This window comes from Pollicipes pollicipes, unplaced genomic scaffold, assembly GCF_011947565.3.
Source record: "Pollicipes pollicipes isolate AB1234 unplaced genomic scaffold, Ppol_2.1 Scaffold_6138;HRSCAF=7277_pilon_pilon_pilon, whole genome shotgun sequence".
NCBI classification, from domain to species: domain Eukaryota; kingdom Metazoa; phylum Arthropoda; class Thecostraca; order Pollicipedomorpha; family Pollicipedidae; genus Pollicipes; species Pollicipes pollicipes.
Window position 1 is genome coordinate 24,221,418 of NW_023596818.1, and position 23,074 is coordinate 24,244,491.

Sequence of the window (23,074 nt, forward strand, 5' to 3'; positions counted from 1 at the left end):
ATCTATACCCGACATCTGCACATCCTTTCTGAACTGTTCTGACCTTCACCACAGAAAAGCCATGCTCAGAAATGTAACAGAGACTTGACGCTTCGTAAAGTATCAGCTCCTTTGCGAGTGGTGCATCCATGTCACGTGACGACGCATTTCGACCGATGCCGTAGTGCTGCGTAAGCCACGATGACGGCTGTCTCGTTTGCAGAATGGCGCTGCTGTACCGGTTCGTAAAGGTACACGACCGGGGCAACACACGCGTCTTCTCCTTCGTCGTGACCAAGACGGTGACGCGAGACCTGCATCGTGATGTCACCACCAAGGAGTTTCCCTACGGATTCCACCGATGGGCCGTCACCTTCAGCCGCAACGAGAAGCTTCTCGGCGTGTATTTGGTGTGGAAGAACCCATCTGAGCACGTGCGCCTGTACATCGATTTCGCCTTCTCCCTGCTTAACCGCGACCACTTTAGCGGTAACGAGAGCTTCAGCGGAAAGCAGATCAAGTTTTCCAAGGAGTCCCCAGCGCAGGGTAACCGCAAGTTTATCAACGTCGGAAGCCTATACGAGCGCAAGTTCACAGACGCCAACGGCGAGTTTCAGCTGGAGCTGACCATGACAAATGTGCGGACCGTTTTCGAGGCCGACCTGGGGGTGCCGCGGTCGCTCAAGGAGGAGGCGCGTCTCGAGACGAGCTTCTTCACGTTCGGCAATTTTGAGTGGAGTGTGACGGTGCAGCGGGCGGCGGAGGACCCGCAGCGCGTGAGCGCCGCGCTCCGCCGGCTCACCGGGTTCGAGCACAAGTGTCGCGTGCGGTACAACCTCACGCTGGGCGACGGCGAGGCGGCGGCCATCTCGGGCATCCTGGAGGAGGTGAGCGACCGAGACGGCCGCGGCCCAGGCTGGACGCCGCGCGCCGCGCTCCACGACCTGTGCGCGGCCGGCAGGCTCAAGGTCGTCTGCGAGATGCTGATGGCCAACACGGTCGGCGAGCTGGTGGTGGGTACGCTGGCCGCGCCCGCGTCAGGCCCCTGCCACGACCGCGACCGCCAGGCCTGGACCGTCGAGGCCGACACCAACGGCGACTTCCTGCGCCTCAAGGTCGTCTACAAGGACATCCACAACATTCCCCGGAACCATATCAAGTAAGTCCGTCTCACCAGGCTTCTTGTTGCAGCAAACATGGAATGTGCAGGCTAAGGTTGATTTTGATGACTGTAGTCAAGTTGCAATCGCTGTTGTTTGTTTTTGTTTGGCATTGAGTAGTGTCAAAGTTCAGGTTGGAAGACACTCGCATGTTCCTCCTCGCCGTGCGTAAGGAGACAGCGTTTGTTCATTTGCGATAGGTTTAAATTTACTGTTGGAGTCATTTGAGCGGCGAAAATGTGAAAGTTTGGCGCGTTCTATGCTGTACAATGGGCTCTTGCCACCCAGCGTTCCAGATCTTATTATCCGGTTGCTCTGAAGGCCTGAAGGGACATACCGATTCACATCAGTAATACCTGTGCCGTTAAAAAGTTCAGGCTAAGGCTCATATCAGTTAAAATATTGATGTTGGCGCTGAATGAACCCGAGCAAAGTTTCTATTGAGCCAAAACTGATTTATTGCCAACGGACTTTCGACTGAGGAGTTCGGCTTCATCATTCCCGAGATTTGAGTACATGAGCGGAATAGTTCCGTTACATGAGTAACGAGACTCATTTCAAACTTCTGCAAAGTTTGGTCTCACTATGTGATCAGACAGGCTGAGATCGATCGCGACCTCGAAATGACGGACTGTTCGAGAAGAGCGGGCACCACGAGTTCTGAACAGCGGAATGAAACACTTGGGGACCGGCGTTCAACGTAGAGAGAGACTGTGAACAAATGCTGTTTTATGCGGGCAGATGACATGGCGCACCAGATACGTACTGACGGGAAGGCGACGACAAACACATTTAAACCGCCAGTGCCAGCGTTGAAAAACCCACTTAAGTTACATCAAAGCTACATCAGGCTTGATGATGGTGTACAAGTCATCACAGCTCGCGCCTCACCAACATGCAGCACGAGCCTGGCCACAAGCACGGAATACTCGGCCGGCGAGTTCGCCAGCACGCGCGTGTAGCCAGCCAGCCTGGACGGCGCGCTACGTGAGCGGAGATGCGATCGCGACACGGTCTTCATACATCGTCACTCTCTGTGACTCATCCATCCGGGGAATCTTTGACATATGAAGAGGCCACCGCCTGTGGGCCGCCGCATGACCGGCAACAGGTCGAGGTGTGTCCGGGCGGACGCTCCTTTTGGACACCAGCACAAAAATCTCATCTATCATCTGTTTGAATGAAAGAACTCTCCACGCCGGCCCGACCTTCGCCGTTTTACAAGACTCATGCTGTGACATTCAAGGTGACCGAACAGCACTGCAAAGCAATCGCCATCACCAAAGAGCGGCGCCGACGACACAGGCAGGCGGCGTAAGCATCGCAGGCCATCTTCGAGTGTGACGCAGCCGTACAGCCGCCGGGGTGCAGGAGCCGCGACTCGCGTGCGAGGCTCACTGCACCAGCCAGCTCAGGCGTGCCGCCAAACAGATGGGGCCTGAACGAGAAACATCTGCGAGGACTCTAGCGCTAGTGTGCACCAAGGGCGTGATCGGATCGGATCGGAAAGCAGCCTCACGCAGGAGCGAGGTACAACAGCATGACCTCACGCAGGAGCGAGGTACAACAGCGCGGCCTCACACAGGAGGGAGGCACAGCAGCACAGCCTCGCACGGGAGGGAGGTACAACAGCACAGTGGCGCAGCAGCTGCAGCCACAATGGGCGTGCAACAAGACGTTGCATGAGGAATTCGAGCACCCAACCAATAGAATATGACCACGTTCAAGCGCCTGACCAACACCACATGACTACGCTGAATGTACGACTCGAACACCCGACAAACAGTACATGACCACGCTGGGCGTACAACTCAAACGCCCGATCAATACCACACGACCAACCTGGGCGTACAGCTTGAGCGCCAAAGCCTCGAGCAGCGTCGACTCGATGTCGCCTAGCTAGATGACCCCTCAGGTCGCTAATACTGCTGAATGACGCCCCACAACGTCGCGCTTTAACGCCGCCATGGCAAGCTTCCGTGCACTCCTGGAAAAACAGCGTAGCATTGCTTGATCAAAAAAAAAACGAAAAGAAAAAGCGGGCATTGATTTGGCATGCAAACTCACATGCACATGTAAAAACACTACATTTTGGTGTCACAGCCGTTAATCACGCTTTGGCACGGCGGCGGATTCAGCCTGATGCATTATCACAGCAGCCCTGGTCTTCTACATTATCCACGGTTTTTATTTAATTGTCCTAAACACAGCATAACCTGAGTAATCTAGCAGTACGGGAAACATCGCCTTCAAATTTAAATAAATCATTTGCAAGCAGAGCACAATATGATGGCATTCCCGGGAACGCATAACCTTACCGCAGTGTCCCTTTGATCGATGCTTTGGCAATGTTGGCAGAGGTGAAAAAGTGTCTTTTCTGTTACGGACGAAATGTGGAACGTCTTAACTGCCACCTGTAACCAAATTTTCGGAAACTGTTGCAATATAACTCCAAATACGATACAGCGCACAAAACGACAACTGAAATGTAATGCGACATAACCGTGAAACATTTTTGTCTCGGGAATTCATCTGCACCAAAATATCACATACTTGCTATCAAACACTGAATGATGGTTAAGACTAAACAAATAAAATTATGAGATAAAGACACAATTAAAATGAGCAGCCTAAATGTGTATCGTTTGCTTTTCAGTGGGGCAGGATTATACTCCTTAGCTAGGACGATGACCTACTGTTCTTATTTGCCATTTTTATCCATTATTTTTTCACTTATCATCATTATTCAGGGCTCAGCCTATCAAAGCTCATCTTAAAAAACTTCTCCCCTACTCCAAAGTCTGAAATAAACGTGGGTGGCATCTGGGTAAGAACTATTTTATTTGCATATCGGATGTAGGCTCAGCCTGTTTTTCTTCCTGCCCCCCCCCCCCCCCCCTCCTTCTCCTGTAAGTATTTTGCAAAAACGGTACCCCTGTAGCCCGACGGCTACCAATTATCATGGTTCTACAAGCACCTGAAAGGAATGTCACTTTTGGTACGGTGACGTCGCCAAGGGATCAGCTGGAAGCTTTGGCGACCTTCACTGTTTTCGCTTCATCATTACCAGTGCAGGACTCACACTTCCTAACACGGTCTCATCAATAAAATGTGATACGAACCCAAGCAACATTGGCATCAGCAAATGAACAGGACAGTTGTGAACACCTTTATTACCTTCCTTTTGCACTGCATACAATGTAATGACAACAAAAAGCGTTTTATCTCACGCCTGTCAATCGAGCAGTTCACTCAATCTGCGAGGCCGCGGGCAGTGTGAGAGGTCTACACCAGCGATGCTCGGCTTCCTACCTCAAAGCCGCTGTTCCTCTCATCAGCGGTAAATTCAGGATGAGTCACTGAAATTTGTCGCTCCAGTGTTCTCAGCTTACCTCTGAAACTGGAGTTCACGTATCCGCAAATAATCCTCATAGATCGGTAGGGCTTTTTGACGCTATTGCTGGGGACACTCCCATGCTAGATCCTTACAAAAGCGGCACAGCATCTTAAGAACTGACGATTAGCTGCGTTTTTCTTGCCAGTCAGCTTCTCACGGCATGAACACAACCATCAGAAGCCAAAAGCCTTGCACTGAACCCAATTCTGCGCGCGAGCGCTCGAACCCATCTGTCTCAAATGGCACGACGCTTTAAAATGCCGCGTAGCAAACTGACCACGTGCGTCGCAAGATTGTGTGCCACCTTCGACTCTTACGACCAGTAATAAGCCTAGCTATTTGTGTTTTTATGCTGTGCGTAATGTGAAGTGAATCTTGGCCGAAAAATGTGTGAAAAGCACTGATCTAGGGAACGTTGGAAAAGCATCGACACCACGGTTCTGTGACGTCAGCACTGATATACCAGAATTTGTAGTATATTTCTGTCCCCTATTAAAGAATATCCTGATCAAAGCTACTGTTTTTGGCCACATCTTGCGGTTCGACTTGCTCATACAGCGAAACATCAACGCTTCGGCATATGCTCTACGCATGCTCACGGTGCAAACGTTAGCGAGTACGGACCAATACTAAGCTTTGAGTTTCGTCTAGGGATGGGATGAGACGGTCTGTTTTAATGTGGTCTGGTCTGTTGTAATTTATTGTTAGCGAGTACGGACCAATACTAAGCTTTGAGTTTCGTCTAGGGATGGGATGAGACGGTCTGTTTTAATGTGGTCTGGCCTGTTGTAATTTATTTTTATTTTTGCAATTTTGCCACCAGTTGGTTTGCAAAAGTGTCCGTTTTTGTCACCGATCACCTCCGGTAAATCAGAAACTTTTCGCCCCCGAATGTCGGCTTTCATTCATCGGGCGGACTGAACACCACGAACATGTACTCTTCGGTGAAGAGAGGTTAATGACCTTGTACGTGACCGCATCAAAGAGCTGCACATGTGAGGGCTGCTGGTGAGAGCAAACACGACTTTACATTGCGAGGGTAATGTATTGTAGCGTTATTATGTGCATTGCTCTATGCAGCAAACATATTTGTTCCCTTTCTATGAGACGGTAATCATTTGGTTACGTTAACGGATCCATTTGCGGTGCTTAGGGGCCAAGCCATTAGGCCAAATTAGACAGTCTACTCCTTTCTTGTCCTGACATTTAGGTCGCAGCGCGTTCCGTATAGAATGATGTTCTATTTAAGCCACGATTTTTGCGTGAATCGTGAGCGGTACGCGAAAATCGCTGCCTGTATTTGGCGTCGTATCACATTTTTCGATTTAACTATGCCATGACATCAACAATTGTCATCAACTACATAATCATAATCAGCAATACTCAATAATGCTCAATTGTGTTCAACAACTCAAAATGAGCAATTCACGCATTGACGAATAGCTGTGTGGGATTGATGCTAAAAGCAAATTGCTTCAATGGGATGCGTAAAAATGCTCTGTAAACACTACGGTGGGGATGAGTTTGCTGTATCAGTGGTGTAGAAAATGCGTGTGCTATTTTTAGGATGACCACACCTAGGCTTATTATTAACTCGCTGTTTTGTTGCCTGAGTTGCGCGTAAATTGTCGTCCAATCAAGCAATGTAAAACATTTTTACTTCATGTTTCATTTCTTATCAGCATAACCAACTTAGGAAATAGCTTTGGTCTAAATGCGTAAGCTTGCACATCATTAGATGACAACATTATCTGCTGCACACAGCGATGCACCTGAAACCTGAAACCTTTGCAACCAAAAAGCCTGATTTAATTCCAAATCAATGAATTTCCTAAAATGGCAGACGCACGCAGCTACATAGTTTTTATATAACAAATTAGCCACACGATTCCAGATGAATCTCAAACATTCTCGTCTCATTGTCTGGAAAAGCGTGGGGCTGTCGACAGCAATACCACCGTTCCAATTAATGGCGTCCTGTATTTATCCGAGTTTAATCAAGCGTGACCGTCTTTTATGTCACAGGTGATATCTCCTGACAAAAATAGTTAGTGATCAGGTAATCTACAGACATCGCGTTTCCACAAGCCCGTCGCTGCAATGCGTAAAACGCTCGCAAAAAGACCGTATATTGCCGCGCACAGGCACCAACCGTCGTGGCGAAAACACAGCTGCGCTATTGCCTGAAGTTAGACTGACCACATTTATTATGTGGCGAAACGTGTAGTGGTAGGTTCGCCTTTCAGGGTAAGTGTTCATATATGATTCGCCAACCAGGGCCATTTAGCCGTTGGCTCGACGGAGGCTACAGGGCAACCAACAGTCGTGTAGTCGCATGGTATGGTATAGGTCCTTTCGTGCCATTTGGATAAGGGACCGAGGCAAAAATGGATGTGTTGAAGATGTGTTACCATGATGGGATTGTGCGTTTGAGAGTGTTAAAAATTAACTATGCTCGGCACGGGATCAGGTTATAATCTGTCCGGCCACACGGTTGTTTTCTGTATGGCTTCTCATTCTGTCACTGATCTTAACCCGTATTCTGAACTATCGATGCCGCGCCAAAAGAAAAAATCCTGCCTTGTGAGATCTGATAATCAATGATATTGATGTCATGTTAAGTTTTTAGGAAAAAATCTGGCTTTACATTTCACAGGCAAAAAAATTATGATTATAAAATGGCTTACCCTAGTGTCCAAAGTTACCCTTCAGTTGAGGATATAATATTGCGGTTGCGACTTCACGGTACCCAGGCGCACCCTCCATGGCGACGCCACTGCAAGGAAGGATCAAATAAGATCGTGTGTGGGTAATGGTTGAATCTTTCCTACACTTCAGCCCAAAACATTGGAGGCGCCCAAACCAGCATCGGGAGGCCAAACCAAAATTGGGCCGGGGGGAGGGGGGCAGGGCCTTCACAAAAGAATGCAAATCGACAGCCGTGCTGCCATAACTGAAGTATGAAAGACACATTCGCGTCCAAAATAGGGGAAAAACGACAAACACCTTGTGTGACGGGTTGAGTCAGACTGAGCGCGACTTGACTAAGACACGCTGCACCACACAAGTGCAGACCGGACCACTTGGCGAACTGGATGGGAAATAAAAACAGGCAAGATGAGACAGGGGAGGGATAATAGAGGATCTAGCAAACAAGGCTATATCAGAAACAGTCAGATGAGACGGGTCTTACGGGATCAGACCCGTCAGGTCCATCCTGTTTTGCCTTGATCATTGCACGGCCAGTGGAATTGTGGAAGCTGATTGCCGCGGATTCATTTGACCACTTTTCTGCTGCGGCGGACCGAATCAGATGACATTTATAAATTTAGAAAAAGCGCATTGGTGAGACGTGACCAGACCGGATCCTGAAGATTTAATCTGTGAAGTAATCTGACGGACACTTCTGTTTTCGCTCTCCGATCGCTGATTTATCTTGTTTTTGTTTTGCCACGTGCTCCTTTCGTATTTCTCCATTCTTTAGTGTTTTCCATTTCCCGTTCAAAGCAGCTAGATGGGATGTCTCGTTCACTATTTGATGTCTAACGGCCATGCCTGCGTCTGCCATTTTTCGGTTTTCGTGTGGATACGTATAAGATTGCCCGGAGCGCGCCAGGGATTCTGGTGCCAAGCCACTAGCGGTTGTGTTGAGGAGCGTACCATTTTGCGCTGCCGGTACAGCTCAACACCGCTACCACGCCTTTACGTACGTTGGAGTGACCAGCGGAGGGTTAAAGATGTGAAGGTGAAGGCAAGTTAACTAGTTCGCCGAGAACGCTACTGCATCACAGTAGCTGTAGCTGTAGCTCACAGCATACAGTAGCTGAACTCTCGACACTACCGATACCTTTGGTTGATCTCTAGTAACAGCAAGCTCTAAATGTTCCCATGTAAGAACGAACCAGCCCTAGTTCGTGTCAAGTAGAAAGGACAAGCCTCGGGCTTGCGGAAGGACAAGCTCGGCACCAGCCGGTTTGATGGACGGCCAAGTCGCTGTAAATCGGCCTGGTCGTCATTCAGCGTGGTCTTGGGGCCAATTCCATTTCCCATATAAATCTGGCTGAAATTGGGTCGGCACAGCCCCAAAAAGTTCTCATCGCTGCTGCAAAGCCCCGGTCCCCAGCCATAAGCCTTTCATCTAGCCGCTACTGGCCTTGACCGCATCCACTGACCATCGCACGTACCGGCGCGTTCCGTCGTAGACATCTGTGACGAACCTCGTCTGTGGAGGTTTGTTGTAGAGTACGCCGTGACAGGCACAAACGAATGCTAGAAAGCCCCATTTTAGGCAGATCTCTGTGTCTCCCCGGGGCAACATAGGGCGATACTTTTGCGTCCAGGATGTCATCGCTGACCGCCAGTACGCCGCCCGTCTCCGCACTCTCGCAGGACCTGAAAGCCTGAGGCGCCTGGACATTACTACAGAGTGCTTGCACAATTGTTCCACTAGACTTAAAAAGAAGCCGTGATTGGAAAACTTCTGGGGTCGGATAACACGGTAGGCAGTGCGTGTGGTGTGAGCTCTGACCCCATCATTCGACTGGGGAATTTCAGTTCAACGGCTTAATTTTTGGCGTAGATTTGGCGCGCCGCAGTGCTTGACATGGTCCATCCCTCCCTCTGACGTCACCGGACCACCAGCGCGGCCGCTGCGAACGACCGAGGGCCATCCCGGCCAGAGGCAAATAGCGAACGTCAAAGCGACTCAGACCCACCAAACCCGCCACGGGCAGATCAAGATGCGGGTGCTCTAACCGGCTGAGCCTCAGGGCTGAGCTGGTCCACAGAGCGGGCGACATGTAAGCCGGGACACTTTCCATCGAAGGCGCCAAAAAGTGCTTCGGTGACCGAATGCTGCTCCCCTAGCTTCCGGTTTCGTCTACTCCGTAGTTCAGCAGTCCGATGGAGACATCTGATGGTGTTTTTCCGAGTGGAAAACGCTCTGGGAATCACATCAATGCCGATGCGAACGGATTCCCCTCAGCAAGAGACACTCGTTTTGAACGTACGCCAGTGAGGCAATCGGACCTAGCTTTGCCTGAGCATCGCTTCTGCCTGTTAAGCGTGAAATAAGGCTATCTAGCTGTAAAAAAGGAAAATCGCAGTACAGTAACTTACTGGCATCGTTGTTTTCAGTTGCAAGCGAATAAAAAACGCTCAATAACACAAATCCTGAGCCAAAAACGTACATGTCCTTGTTCAAAGCGCAAAATGATATTCTAATGCGCGCTTATTTCTGTTACGGGGCATACTTAACTGCAGCGGTAGTTTGACCGCTTAAGCATATATATATATATATATATATATATATATATATATATATATATATATATATATATATATATGTGTGTGTGTGTGTGTGTGTGTGTGTGTGTGTGTGTGTGTGTGTGCGTTTTAATGGCAGCAGAGCTCATGATAAAAAGGATATAGTGTGCCACGCTGTTTGATCTTTCATTAACCATATTGCACAACGTTTCATTCGTAGCCAGCAATTTTTCAGAGGAACAGTTCTGGACAGAGTCCATCTAATCATGTCGATATATTCATAACTGGACGAATTGAGCAGATGCCTATGCAATTATTATTTCATTCGGATGTGTAGCGTTGTTTGGCTACCTTCTGGTTTCAACAGACGCACTTATCATTTTGCTTTCAAGAATGTAAAACGTACGACGGGACGTTCCCCGGTCAGACGCTCTCAAAATCAATCCGTGATTCCTGATATAGACCGCTACAGGTTGGAGTGCCAAGACAACTATCGCTGGCTTGGAAAAATCCATAAGAGCCGCAATTAGCAGCACACTTTGGGCATAGCTCATGTTGACTTTGGACGCTTGCATGGAGTTGTATGTGGGTTAATAGCCGCCTGCCGCTTAGCGCTCGCTATGCATTGCACACCTCAAAAGTTTGCGGCTGGCCGCACGCGGGTGTACTTGGACCCATTAGTGGTCAGCTCCAGACCCGTTAACGTTTGCGGCTGGCCGCACGCGGGTGTACTTGGACCCGTTAGCGGTCAGCTCCAGACCCGTTAACGTTTGCGACTGGCCGCACGTGGGTGTACTCGGACCCAATAGTGGTCAGCTCCAGACCCGGTAACGTTTGCGACGAGAGGCCTGGTCCGCCGTGACCTCTCCTTCCTGTCCTGTCCCTGCCTGCCCAGCCCGGTCCATCCGGTAGTGGTTCCCCTGTCTCCCACGCCACCCCTCCTTCCAGACACTCTAACGGAAAGTTCCTCGGGTTCCACAGGTGTCGAGCCCTCGGGCTAAAGCTGGACCATCCTCCTCGATGCAGCCTTGACCGGATCCAATTTAGAATAGCGTGGCGGCCGCGGGGCGTTCCGCGTCACACACCGCTCCGCTGGCGACTGTCGAACACTGACGCTGATGTCCGCGTCACACACCGCTCCGCTGGCGGCTGTCGAACACTGACGCTGATGGCTAGACGCGCTGTCGACATACTCCTCGCGTGCGCCCTGGGTGCTTGATAGGGTACTGATTTGGTTGCAGCATAAGTTTGTGTGCATAGGCGGATTTTTGTGACGTTTTGTTTAGCTATGCATGCATTCGTGCTTGATTGCCCTCAATTGATGTTAACTAAATAATGTCCAGGATGATGCAATTATACATTTACATCACAAATCAGCGCTCGAACCCTGCGTTTAAGATAACTGCTATTTTCTCTGTGGAGTGACTATAGCTAAGCATACTTTGGTCAGATCTAATTGATTAAGTGGTGGAAAGAGTCATTCATTTAGACTTCATTATCTCTCATTGAGCTTCAAAATTGTGCTTAAGATCTGTGATATCTTGTTTTCTTTAATTTTCCCGAAGATTTATGTGTCTGTTTTGCTGCAGGCACGTTGTTGAAGGTCTTGCGACGGATACCACGCCAAGAGATTGGCCAGGGGCTGGGCAACTTTCAATTATGTTAGGTTGACGTAATTCAACGACAACAGGCATCCAAACTCTACTAACGTCTGAGCCCCACTGACGTTCAAACCTCCGCAGACGTCCGAACCCCCCGCAGACGTCCGAACCCCACAAACGTCCGAACCCGACTGGCACCCGAATCCTGTAGACCTCGAACCCCACTGACCTCTGAACTCTACTGACCTCCGAACCCCACGGACGTCGGAACCCCGCTGATGTCGGAACCCCGCTGATGTCTTAATCCCGCTCGCACGAGCCCCAGACAACCAAACCTCGTATGCAGCTGATAAACCCCGAGATATTCCGGCATCACAGAAACAATTGATCCACTGTCGTAGGCTTGAGTCATCAAGTGCATTTGTGCGAACATTATGCATATAAATAAGACAGTACTAATAGCTTCATTCCTCAAAGAGTATCCAGGAGCATGAAGAGATACATGAATTGACATTCCGGCTACATGCCTGTATCGAAACGAATTTCAGTAGTAAATTCAAAGCTGTCTTTTCTTTCTACGAGAAAGTCTACCAGAAATAAGGCTATTTATTCCCGTCTTTTTTTACTCTCGTAGGACAATCCATCCAAGCTGACAACAAACCCCACCTCGATCGAACTTCACGTGCGGTCAAGCCGCGTAGCGCGGCGAACGGACAAGGAGTGCCAGGGCTGGGCTGCCGGACCTCTCTCCCTGGATATCGACCTCCGGACATGCATTAAACACGGTAATCCAGACGGATGACGCCGTCGCACGAGGAGTCTACGGTGCCGGTAGGCGCCGTCCATTACGGCTCAAATGCGGCGCGTTTCGGCGCGGGACGTTCGTCTAGGAAAAGTGAGCAGACACAAGTGCTCTGCATTTGTTGCTACGAGGACGTAGCGCATACCATTGGCGTGCCGAAAAAGCTGATCTTCACACTGATCTCCACCTGACCGTTCTCCAGTGAATCTGAAACCGTTGGCTGGTTCGCGGTACGTAAATGCCGTGCGGAACAGGTCATGCCCAGTTTCACAAAGTCAGTGGAGACCAGATTTGACAAACGTTCAATGTAAAAAACCATCTTGAGCTCGGTCTCTGACATTGGAAGGTCAAATCAGAACGGGCTGGGATCAAACCTGAGTTGGGGAAGGGAGCCTAAAACCGGTGATTTCGGTTGGGAAGGTGCGAGAATCGTGGACCCCGCGGATAGTATGGAGCGGGGGGGGGGGGGGAATATCGGCCAGGATAACCAGGATTGACATTTGAGTTTTATGGTACACAATTATGGTACGCGTTGGCGTAAAATACATATTCGTACGGAAAATATCTGGATATTGGAAAATTTCAGGTCTTATACCCAAAACAGGGATTTCATCACGGTTATCCACGCTGAAGATCACTACCGTCCCTATGGACGGATTTCTGGGATCAGAGCTCACACTGAGCAGCGCTCGTGTAAGCCGTGGACAGTGAGTCGGCGAGAACGCCTGCCTTCCGATCCACCCACCCGATCGACCCATCCGATCGACCCATCCGATCCACCCATCCGATCCACCCATCCGATCCACCCATCCGTGGCAAGGGATCGGATCGTGTCCCTTTAGGCGCTCTCTATTTGCCCTTGACAGGCATGGTCTGCGGCCAGCGGCAGCGGCCGTCCTATATGTCAGGTGACGTCAGAGGGCAGGACGGACCATATCTAGCATTGCGACACATTAAACTTTCGCCACCAAATTCTGCCGCTGACCTGGAATTGCGCCATCGGATGGCAGAGGTCAGGGCTCAAACAAGCACGGCCTAGCGTGAGCTTTGACCTCAGACATCCATTTAAAAGCTCAGATTAACTCTTAAAAACGTCTGCGTGCAAATCACAGCAGTTACCATGCCTTCAGAGCGCAACTATGCAGGCAGTGAGCGCCGCACTTGGACACTGGTAGGACCGAAAGTTGTTCACGTGAACATGGTTGTGATTCGCTGCATAGCAGCGGCAAGATTAACAGGGTGGTACTGAGGCCGCCCACCACTGTCACCACCACCACCACCATCTTCGGGAGGTGGGCGACGCCCTGGAGGCCACTGTCCAACCTCTAGAGGAAAGGGTACTGCTGGGTACTCTTTGGGAAAGGGGAAAGGGTGCTCGCACTACTGCTGCAAGTGGTGCAACACGCCCGCAGCGTGTGCTGTGCCAGCCTGCACCGAATTTTACGCCGTGAAGTTTGCAAAATAAGCTTAACAATGGTGTGACCCTTACGTGTTCTTAGACGGACGACCGATACCATGCCATCAATGTCTCACTGACGTCCATGCACGTTCGGTAAGAATACGCGTTTTCTGATATAGATGCACGTTTGCGCTCATTAGGAAATTAAAACGAAACATTTCTTCTAAAACGATGTGCGATGATGCCTTCCAGACTGGCATGAACTTCTTTTGTGGGGGAGAGGGGCTTGTAGGATAACTCAGTGTGTGCCAGGACTAGCTCCTGTCGAGCCTTCACCGTTAAACATTTGTTTTTAGTTCTGAGCAATACATCGTAAAGATCAATTTCAGGTCCTGTGTCTCCTCTGACTCAACTCGAGGGGCTCACCGGTGCTTCGCGAATGAAATGACCGCAGGCCGCACCAAAGTCGCTCGCCGCGCGGCAGCGGCGCCAGGCATTGCGTGTTTATGGACACGAATTGGAGTAGTTAAGGGGCCTGCCATCCGCCTTTAAGGGCGATAAGGACCAGAGTTGTCCCAGAGCGGTGTGGATATTGAATTGATGTCGATCGGCTATATAAGGCAACAGACGCAATCACGGCGGACAGGCCGGCAGACGGCGCGCGTGGCCAATAGGGTCAGTGGTTCAAGTGGCTAGCGGCTAGTGGTAGCTAGTGGATAGCGACTAGCTGACGGCTAGTGGCTTGAAATGGACTGTGACTGAAATGGATATATACGCAATATATCTACACATGTCACTAGAAAGTTTGAGCAGAACCAGTCGGAAGAATGCAGAAAAAACTTCATGTGTGTTCCTGTTCTCAAATACACCATATAGCCTCAGCAGCTGACGTCATATAGCCTCAGCAGCTGACAACGCCATATAGCCTCTGCAGCTGAGTGCGTCGTAAAACCCTAATGCACGCGCCACAGTACATGTTTGTGCTTTCATCCGGAGGAGTGAAAAAGTTGCGTTCTTTTCAAAGCTCGCTGCTCGCCTGCTACAAGCTGCCAGCCCTCTCTTTGCCGTTTGTTTGCAGTCGTCCGTGCTTAGGTGTAAATTTCTGATCTGATCCATTTAACCCGCGGCCGAATCCAAAACTCTCGGATTCATCCAGTGCGTAGAGAACTGTACCTTAAACCGTCCGGTACTCAGCTTGCATTGAATCGCAGGGACATGGCCGGTCTAGACCCTGCTTAGTTGTTCTTGAGATGAGCAGGAAAATGCTTTAGCTTCCGTTTTCCCGCCATCATGAGTTCAGAGTAATCAGACTGACAGTTATCGACCTTTAACATGCCAGGGGCACTGGCCAAACAACTTTATCAGGCAAAAATTTACTTTAATTTTAACGCTCGACGTTTCCAGCAGCGCTCATGGACACGAGTGAGCAAGGCGAAGCAAACTATTAATGTCGAAATAATTATTCTCCGAATGGTTTGCATGGGTGACTTTGGGCTTAGAGTGTATTCTAGGCATGATTCGTGGCATATGCTCTGAACCCACCGCCCAAATCGTGCCGTCCAGTTCAAAGGATTTTTTGTCACCACTCCTTCGCCGGACGGAAATGCGGAGGGTTTTATGTGCCGCACAATGCTACGGCACGGCCGCCCAGGGTCTGAGTGTACCCTCGTTGGCCAAGTGGCAGCTGATCTTTCCATTTCATCCAGATCAGATTCTGTTGACATTTTTTTAGTGGCATTATCCACGTAGATTCGAAGCACGTTCTGGATTCACGCGTGTCTTGTCTTTCAACGCAATTTTTTGTTTAATCTTGTTCAGCTCTACAAGCAGGGCTGGAAGCGTTAAATATGACAAATTCACCCATTTTACTTGATGACATTGTTTAAACAGCACCTCCTGGTGTATCCAAGGTTATCAGCTGTCAGCATAAGACGTCTGTACTTATTATGCCTGAACGTGTTCATGGCTGCACATATGTCTTTATATACTATGGTTCGGCTTCCTCGGTTCAAAACCACGAAAATGAGCACCACCGGCTGCAAGGAGGGGCTGGGCCCCATCCTCTTTTAGCTTTTTCCACGCCTCTAGCGCGACTCAAGCTGTCGCTTCCTTGCCAGCTAGTCATCGAGCCCGATCCGAACGCCGTCTCTCTCCAGTTGTCAGTTCCTGGTCACTCCCGGGCGGCTTGGACCTGCCAAGTGTTGCAAATTTAACACGTCATTTCGGATGTCGTCGACGCGCTGGCCCAATGGGCACGCGGCGCTCACGTCGGAGCCCGGCTCATGGGTCAGCTGGGACAGTATTCTAGGCCTGACTTATTCTGGCTTCAAGAGAGGCAAGAATTTTAGCTGCACGCGAAGCAAGATCACGCGATGTGAAGGAAGGACGAAATTCATCAAACTAGGACAATTCAGTCCTCGCCCTTCCAGGGTTTGTCATCTCTGCCCAACGAGGTGCCCTCAAAGGCCTGTTTAGCTCCTGAAAGCTGAGAATGCCATAGCCACGTGGAAGACGGCACCGGGAAGCCTTTGTCGAATTGATCTCCGAAAACATTGCATGATTGGCCACGTTATTTGTTTTGTGATAGTACTCTCGTTGCAACTTAGCTGCTAAAACCCCGGGATTACTGCGTAAATGGCTTCATTCGGTCCCCAAATGGCTCGCATTTTACACGGCCTGTGATTGGTTTAACGTCACGTAACCCATGGGACGGGCCGGGACCGACGAGGTTCTGGCGCTTAACCCAAGAGGCTCTGTCGTTGAACTTGGCGCGGCCATCGAGACATTTTCGGCCGTCGGCCAGTGGATGGATGCCGAGGAGCTGGTCCTAACTGACACTGAACGCGTGAAGGACATTTGGTAGCGGAAAGGTGTCAGGCCCCTTCTCATCCGAGTGTTACATGATCCTTGACCACATCGCATTTCGCCAGTGCCGGGAATGATGGACTGCTGACAGCAGGCATATACCTGCCACGCAGACCGCCGGCTTGGCGGCAAACAGTGGCGGCCCCAGTTGGCGGCAGCGGCCCCACTTGGCGGCAAACATTGTTTAGATGTGGGAGCTCACATGATTGATTTCATTGATCTTTTATTAGCATTGTCTGCACAGAATGGGATCATTTTCTGCATTTACTCAGCTTAGTTCTGAGATGTTTATTTTAAGCCTTCCTTACTCGTGGTCATGAGCAAAACTTGAAAGCAGCGAGTTTTGTGGACATAAGAATGCTAGCATGATTGCATCGTTTTATTAGCACATCCTGCTATATGGCCGATATGAGCTCCCAACTCATCAGTCGCTCCTTCCTATGGTGGAAGCGCGCCTTTCTCAATTTCCGACGGAAAATACAACCAGCAAGCCGGGGAGCTAAATCGGCTCCTAGTGTGGCGGCACAAGGATTTGCTTGGTTACCCATCTGCCATTACATACGCCTTTTATTTCTGGTCTATGGAAATCTCTATTCGTCCAAAGTCACCACTATCATATGCTTCGCGTTCGGAAAACTCGTTCAGCTGGGCTGTCTCGACCAAGTCTTTACCGGCAGGTTGTCTTCATTTGTGGCCTGCAGAACTGGAATGTATTTACGCCGAAGAGCGCCACGCAGCGCGGACGGCACGGTTTCTGGAGTTCACCAGAGGCAAAAACGCCCTGCAGCGACAGGAACACGATCACCGAGCCGCAATTTTCTAGGCTGGTTTTAAGCTAGGTTGGATATTAGTCAATTCGTCTTGGCAAATGGACAGCAACGAACTGTATTGAACGAGGCGTGTTCGTAAATAGCTGGTTGGCTGCCTGCCAGTATTGCGAATGAACGCAAACGAGCACATACTCCCCACGATGAGTTAACGAGCAGGGAACCATGCAGCTAAATGACCATGAAGGCTCGCTTTTTTAGCATCCGGGAGTGTATATAGTGGTGTTGCATGATTGTCGCAAAGTTCTACCGTCGAAGCCTTTCACCTCACTCGTTCTTGCCGGTGTGAAGGTGATGATCTGTGTGCATCGTGCGCACACTCACCAATGCCTGGGATACCTAAGCGGCCAGCCAAGGTGCTGAGTTGAGCGCCAGTTAAGGGCGGTTTGACTGGTCAGGTCTCCAATTTTATCGGTGTAGGAAGGGTCTTTTATTAAAAAATATTCCATTGACCGGTATCAGTCGTATTTGGCAGTTTGCTTCCGTTCATATGATGCTCCAAGTGCCCATAATTTTGCTGGAAGATGGAACTTACCGGGTGGCGCTAAAAACATTTTTGAATACTTATGTTAGTAGTTAACGCATTCATGGGGGAAAACGTTTTAGGGTGCCATCCGATAAATCTGATCTTGCAGCAACACTTTGGGGCACTTGGATATCATATCATCGGAAGCGAGGTTTCAAAAACAACTGATACCGTTTGACAAAAATTAATTTGCAGCACTAGAATTTGAGACTTGACTAGACATCTCCGTTCAATGAGCGCTTAGATCAACGCCCTGGCTGGCCGCTTGGGCGTCCGAGGTATTGTCGAACCAATGGGTCAACAAGCACGTGGTCAAAGAGCCCGACTCAAGACATTTAACAAATTCGGAGACAATGATGCTGACAGGTTTGTAGAATGGCGCGCCTTCGCCGGAAGAACCGACAGACTGAATAAGTGGCTGGTGAGTTTAGAGTTCATACCGGCAAAGTAACACCGGAATACGTTAGTAAAACGATGCTATCAAAAATGAATTATCATATCCACAAAACTCACTGTTTCAAGTTGTGCTCGTGATCACGAGTAAAAAGATTAAACAAAACAGACAATAAGAACTAAGTCAAATAAACGCAGAAAATGTTCCGAACTTATGTAGAAACTACCATCAAAAAGATGACGGTAACACATCATTTCAGCTGCCGTACCTAAGCACCCGATGCTTGGCACCATTATAAGTGCTGTAGGAAGCACATGTAGCTAAGCCAGAAGGTTACGAGGGCCCACACCGCTCGATATGATGGTTACGACCACCCTTAAGTTCAAATTTACGATGACCCACGAAACCCATGGGCTTAATGGTAGCGACGACCCATGGGCTCAAGGCCTTTCTCGCTTAGATGAAGACGCGGGCGTTTGCCGCCAGCTGGGCCCCAAGCCGACGTTCTGTGTGGCAAGTACATGTCTGCTGTCAGCAGTTCATCATTCCCGGCACTGGCGAAATGCGACGTTGTCCGAGTGGCACTCCGATGGGGAGCAGCCTGCCGCACCATCCTTAAAAATATCCTTCGCTCATCCAGCGCCAGCCAACACCAGCTGCTCGGCATCCATACGGGTGACTGTCCCGCCGGTTGACGGCTCAAAATGTCCTAATGACCGCGCGGGGGCGGCACGGCGCGCTCCGGCGGTGGGAATACCTGCCCTTTGATCAACCACTGGAGCCCAAATGACTGTGCTGGAGCCCTGCCATTTTGCAAACATCTGTGAAAAACTCACAAAGAACAGCGGTTTAGTTTTATCAGGTTTCACGTTTCACGTTTTAAGACCTGATCTGAAATCGCTCCACAACTACCGGCGGAATACGCTAGAACGCCTTTCCTCTCGTGTTAAGCGCCAGAACGTCACCGGGGCCGGCCGGCCGCCAGGGGCTTCGTGACATTCAATCAATCACAGGCCGTTTCAACCGAGCGCCACTTTGGGGACCGAATGGAGCCATTTCCTTTGTGTTTTCTGGGTTTATCAACTGATCTGTAATAAGAGGACCAAATTTGCGATGACAGCTTAACACGAACAATCACGCTATGTTTCCAAAGGTCCATTTGACGAGATCCTTCCGGTGCTGTGTTCCTCGCGGTTCTGGCTTTCTCAATTCTAAGAGCTAGGGGGCCTTTAAGTAACCTCTCGCTGGGCGAAGGCACAAACCCCGGTAGGGTGAGGGCTGAACCGATGTAGCTTAATCAATGTTGTCTTTATTTCATATTGTATGATCCCCCTTGTGTGCAGTTAATATCCTGCTCTTTTATGAAGCCTGGATAGGCCAGGTGCAGAATCTTTTTTTCGGCTGACTCCCGGGTTATGCCATTTCTGCCTGTTATACCCTCAGATCACGAATTTCGCTCGAATTGCTATATAGGATAATCTTCAGTAATGAAGCCAAACCTAGTTTTTCAATGTTATTACGTCAAGTGGTTAAATGTTATAGCTTGAAGGAGGTTGGAGGGCGCGTGCGACACGGGTGGTTTTAAGTGGGTTTTTTGTGGGTTTTTTTCTGGCGTCGAAACCATTAAACCATCAAACCGTATTTCCTGACTCTCTGAGAAGCGACGGGTACGCATACAAAGCTGTTGTGACCCTAGGTCACGAATAAACAAGCATGATTCGGTGATCTTGTGTCAAAGGTCACACGATGACTCAACAGCTCGGACGGAAGGCATTTTTTTTTCTCAAGATAAGCCTCATGGTTTCTTGCTAGGGATAATTTTATGAAAACCGTGTTTCTATCTCAATGCACCTCAAAGTGAGTAATAGGGCGTGCTTGAGTTAAAATTGTCCGCTTGCATTACTTTTGACCGTAGCCTTCTTCGGTGGAAAGTTAGACCGGGGTAAGAGGAAAATGGATAACATTAAATAAAAAGTGTATTTTCCAATGGACAGAAAACTATTTAACGCATGTTAAGTCAAGTTATTAAGTGCATTTGCGAAGAACAATATTCACGCAGTTAAGACAGTAGTAATAGCCTCATTCTTCGGAGAAAAACCGGAAGAATGGATATATGCGGTTATATTTCGGCAACATGCATTTATCAAAATAATAGCAGAAGCGTGGTGTTATTTCTGCTTTTCGTGATATTGCTATTATACATTTATGTTTTTTGCATAGTATTTGCTATTTCGTATGTCTTTGTTTATACTTAAGCTGTTTTTTCGATAAGCCATGTCGCCGAAGAATCAAACACCTACATCTCCATTCGCCTGGTTTTTCGCTGAGAAATGAGATTATTGCCACTGCCTCATCTACGTATCAAATTAACATTAGCCTTTTGTGGCGTAGGGAGGATTTGTAACGTCCAAATCCTCACCATATCCAAGACCTCTTGCCGAATGTATTATATTCTATTGTATTTATTGAACACATGGGATCTAATCGGCAAACGAACAAAACACACGAAGAAACAACACGCCAGAGCCTCGTGTAAGGCATACAAACTCCATCGCCATAAGGCGTGCAAAATCCTACCTACATATAGCAGTTAAAATGTATTTTATTGCTTATGTGGCTGTATGATGCTACCCTTCCCAGCTCATTTACAGAAATATGTTCAGTAAAATGCGCTCTTCAAAGCAATTATCTGGAAACATCCTGCAGCCGGCCAAAAGCTTAGAATTTCCATCTCAACATTACATCTCAATGGGCAAATGTGTGTGTGCATGTGTCTGTGTGTTATGTTTAATATTACAGACAGACTTCACCCACCCACCCATCCCCATCCCCGAGGGCACTCAAACTTGAGTGAAATGGTTCGTCTTCTCATAAGAAAAGATAATTTTGATGCACGCAGTGTGTGCTAGGTTATCCACCGAGCTTGCCCAAGAGCAGCTCTGTTTTTGCTACCGTGCGCTGAGGTGCAGGAACCCGATCTCCGACGTGACCACCGCGTGCCCGCCGGGCCGGCGCGTCGATAACGTCCGAAATGACCATATCAAATTTTCAGCACCTGGCTGGTCCGAGCCGCCCGGGAGTGACCTGCAACCAACAATTGGAGGGAGTTGGTGAATTTTGGATCAGGCTCGGTAACTAACTGGCAAGCAGTGATAGCTCGGGTCGCGCTAGAGGCGGAGAAAGAGCTAAAAAGAGGACAGGCCTAACCCCTACATGCAGGCGGGACTCTATATTTCTACACAGTTGTGAACTCCGGTAGCCGAACCATAACACACAAATAGTGCAATAATTAAATCAAAATTATATATATATATATATATATATATATATATGTATATATATAGTATAGTGTGTGTGTGCGTGTGTGTGTGTGCTGTGTGTGTGTGTGTGCGCGTGTGTGTGTGTGTGTGTGTGTGGTGTGTGTGTGTGTGTGTGTGTGTGTGTGTGTGTGTGTGTGTGTGTGTGTGTGTGTGTGTGTGTGTGTGTGTGTGTATGTGGTGTGTGTGTGTGTGTGTGTGTGTGTGTGTGTGTGTGTGTGTGTGTGTGTGTGTGTGTTGTGTGTGTGTGTATGTTTGTGTATGGGGGGGAGGGTGTATGTAAATGCGCATAAGTATCCGTAGCATGCACAAACGGGAGCTTGGCAGTTTTCATCAGCCTCTTATAAACGCACCAAGTTTGTGAAGCAGAACGGGTGCAGTTGCAGTTCTCTCTTGCCTACTGAATTGATAAATTCGCATTAATTTACCACTGTGTGATCGAGTAGTTTGTGTTAAATTCATTTAGGCATTCGCAAGAATGAAGTTTTCTGAATGTATGCGACTATGATAGCGCGCTTACACCCACGTTCTCGACGCACAAAAATGTCATCGACAAAGCATGTTCAATTTCATTTCATGTAAAACAAAATAATGCGCTCTTGCACGCATCAGTGCCAAACCGTCATCCCTTTCCCAACTTCGATTAGACAAATATCCCTCTGTCGAGAATGGTTTTTGTTAACCGTCCGTTTTAAAGAACACGTTCTACAACATGTTGCAATGCCGGGGACACTGGTGCAATCCGCTGTGTCTCTGCACGTCCAGCAACTCTCACCCGCCTCCGATCGGGCGTGTGGCAGACGAAGCACCCTCGTGTTAAAGTCCTGTGCAACGCAGGCTAATTGAAGCAGTGTCGTTAGTTGAGCTGGCTCTTCGGCGGCCCTGCAATTATACTCCTGTGAGCTCGCCCACGCTCAGCCAGCTCAGCTCCCTCCGGCCGACAATAACCATCTCCAGCCGGAAAATAGGTTTTAAATATAGAACCTGTGCAACGCCCTCCGCGCCCACAGCAGTGAGCGCGGCGGCAGGACTAGCTGGTCGGCAGCATTAGCTAGCCGGGTTCTTTGGCATCAGGTGATGATGATGTAATAGCCCAACCGGAATAAACCACCCTTACCATAATCAGCCCATTAGTCCTTAGCGTTTTGCTAAGGGCTGCCTGAAGTACAGGCGGCTGAACCCAAAGCTTTCGATGACACGTACCTATCAACAGCATGAAGGGGACTTACCCACGGATGCCAGTGCTCACCACGAGGACTAGAACGCTCTTTTAAAACTTATAACTAAACGACGTTGTTCAAAATTCGTGTCAGACTGTTCAAAAGCCAAGCGTAAGAGTGTCAAAGTCGCAAGACGAGGCTTGTATGTTTAGCCTCCAGCGAAGATTATGACTGTGCATCAATTATCGTGATTGTCCCAACATCCGCGTAGACTCATGCTGTTGCTACAGTTTCTACTTTAACGTAAGTTTTCATTGTACAGAGTTCTATCGATACGTATCAGGCTTTCACGTGTTTACCAAGTGATGTGTGCGCCGTCTGC

The 23,074-nt window shown here is 49.0% G+C and overlaps 1 protein-coding gene across 1 annotated transcript in view; it reads left to right on the top strand.

The window, feature by feature from the left end:
- The first annotated feature begins 203 nt into the window (after window positions 1-203).
- The window catches only part of LOC119105494 (uncharacterized), a 43,939-nt gene continuing 21,068 nt past the window's right edge, over window positions 204-23,074 (top strand). Inside the window, exon 1 of the mRNA XM_037228959.1 lies at window positions 204-1,138. Within this exon, the coding sequence (XP_037084854.1) occupies window positions 204-1,138 (935 nt within the window). The remainder of the gene's footprint in view (window positions 1,139-23,074) is intronic.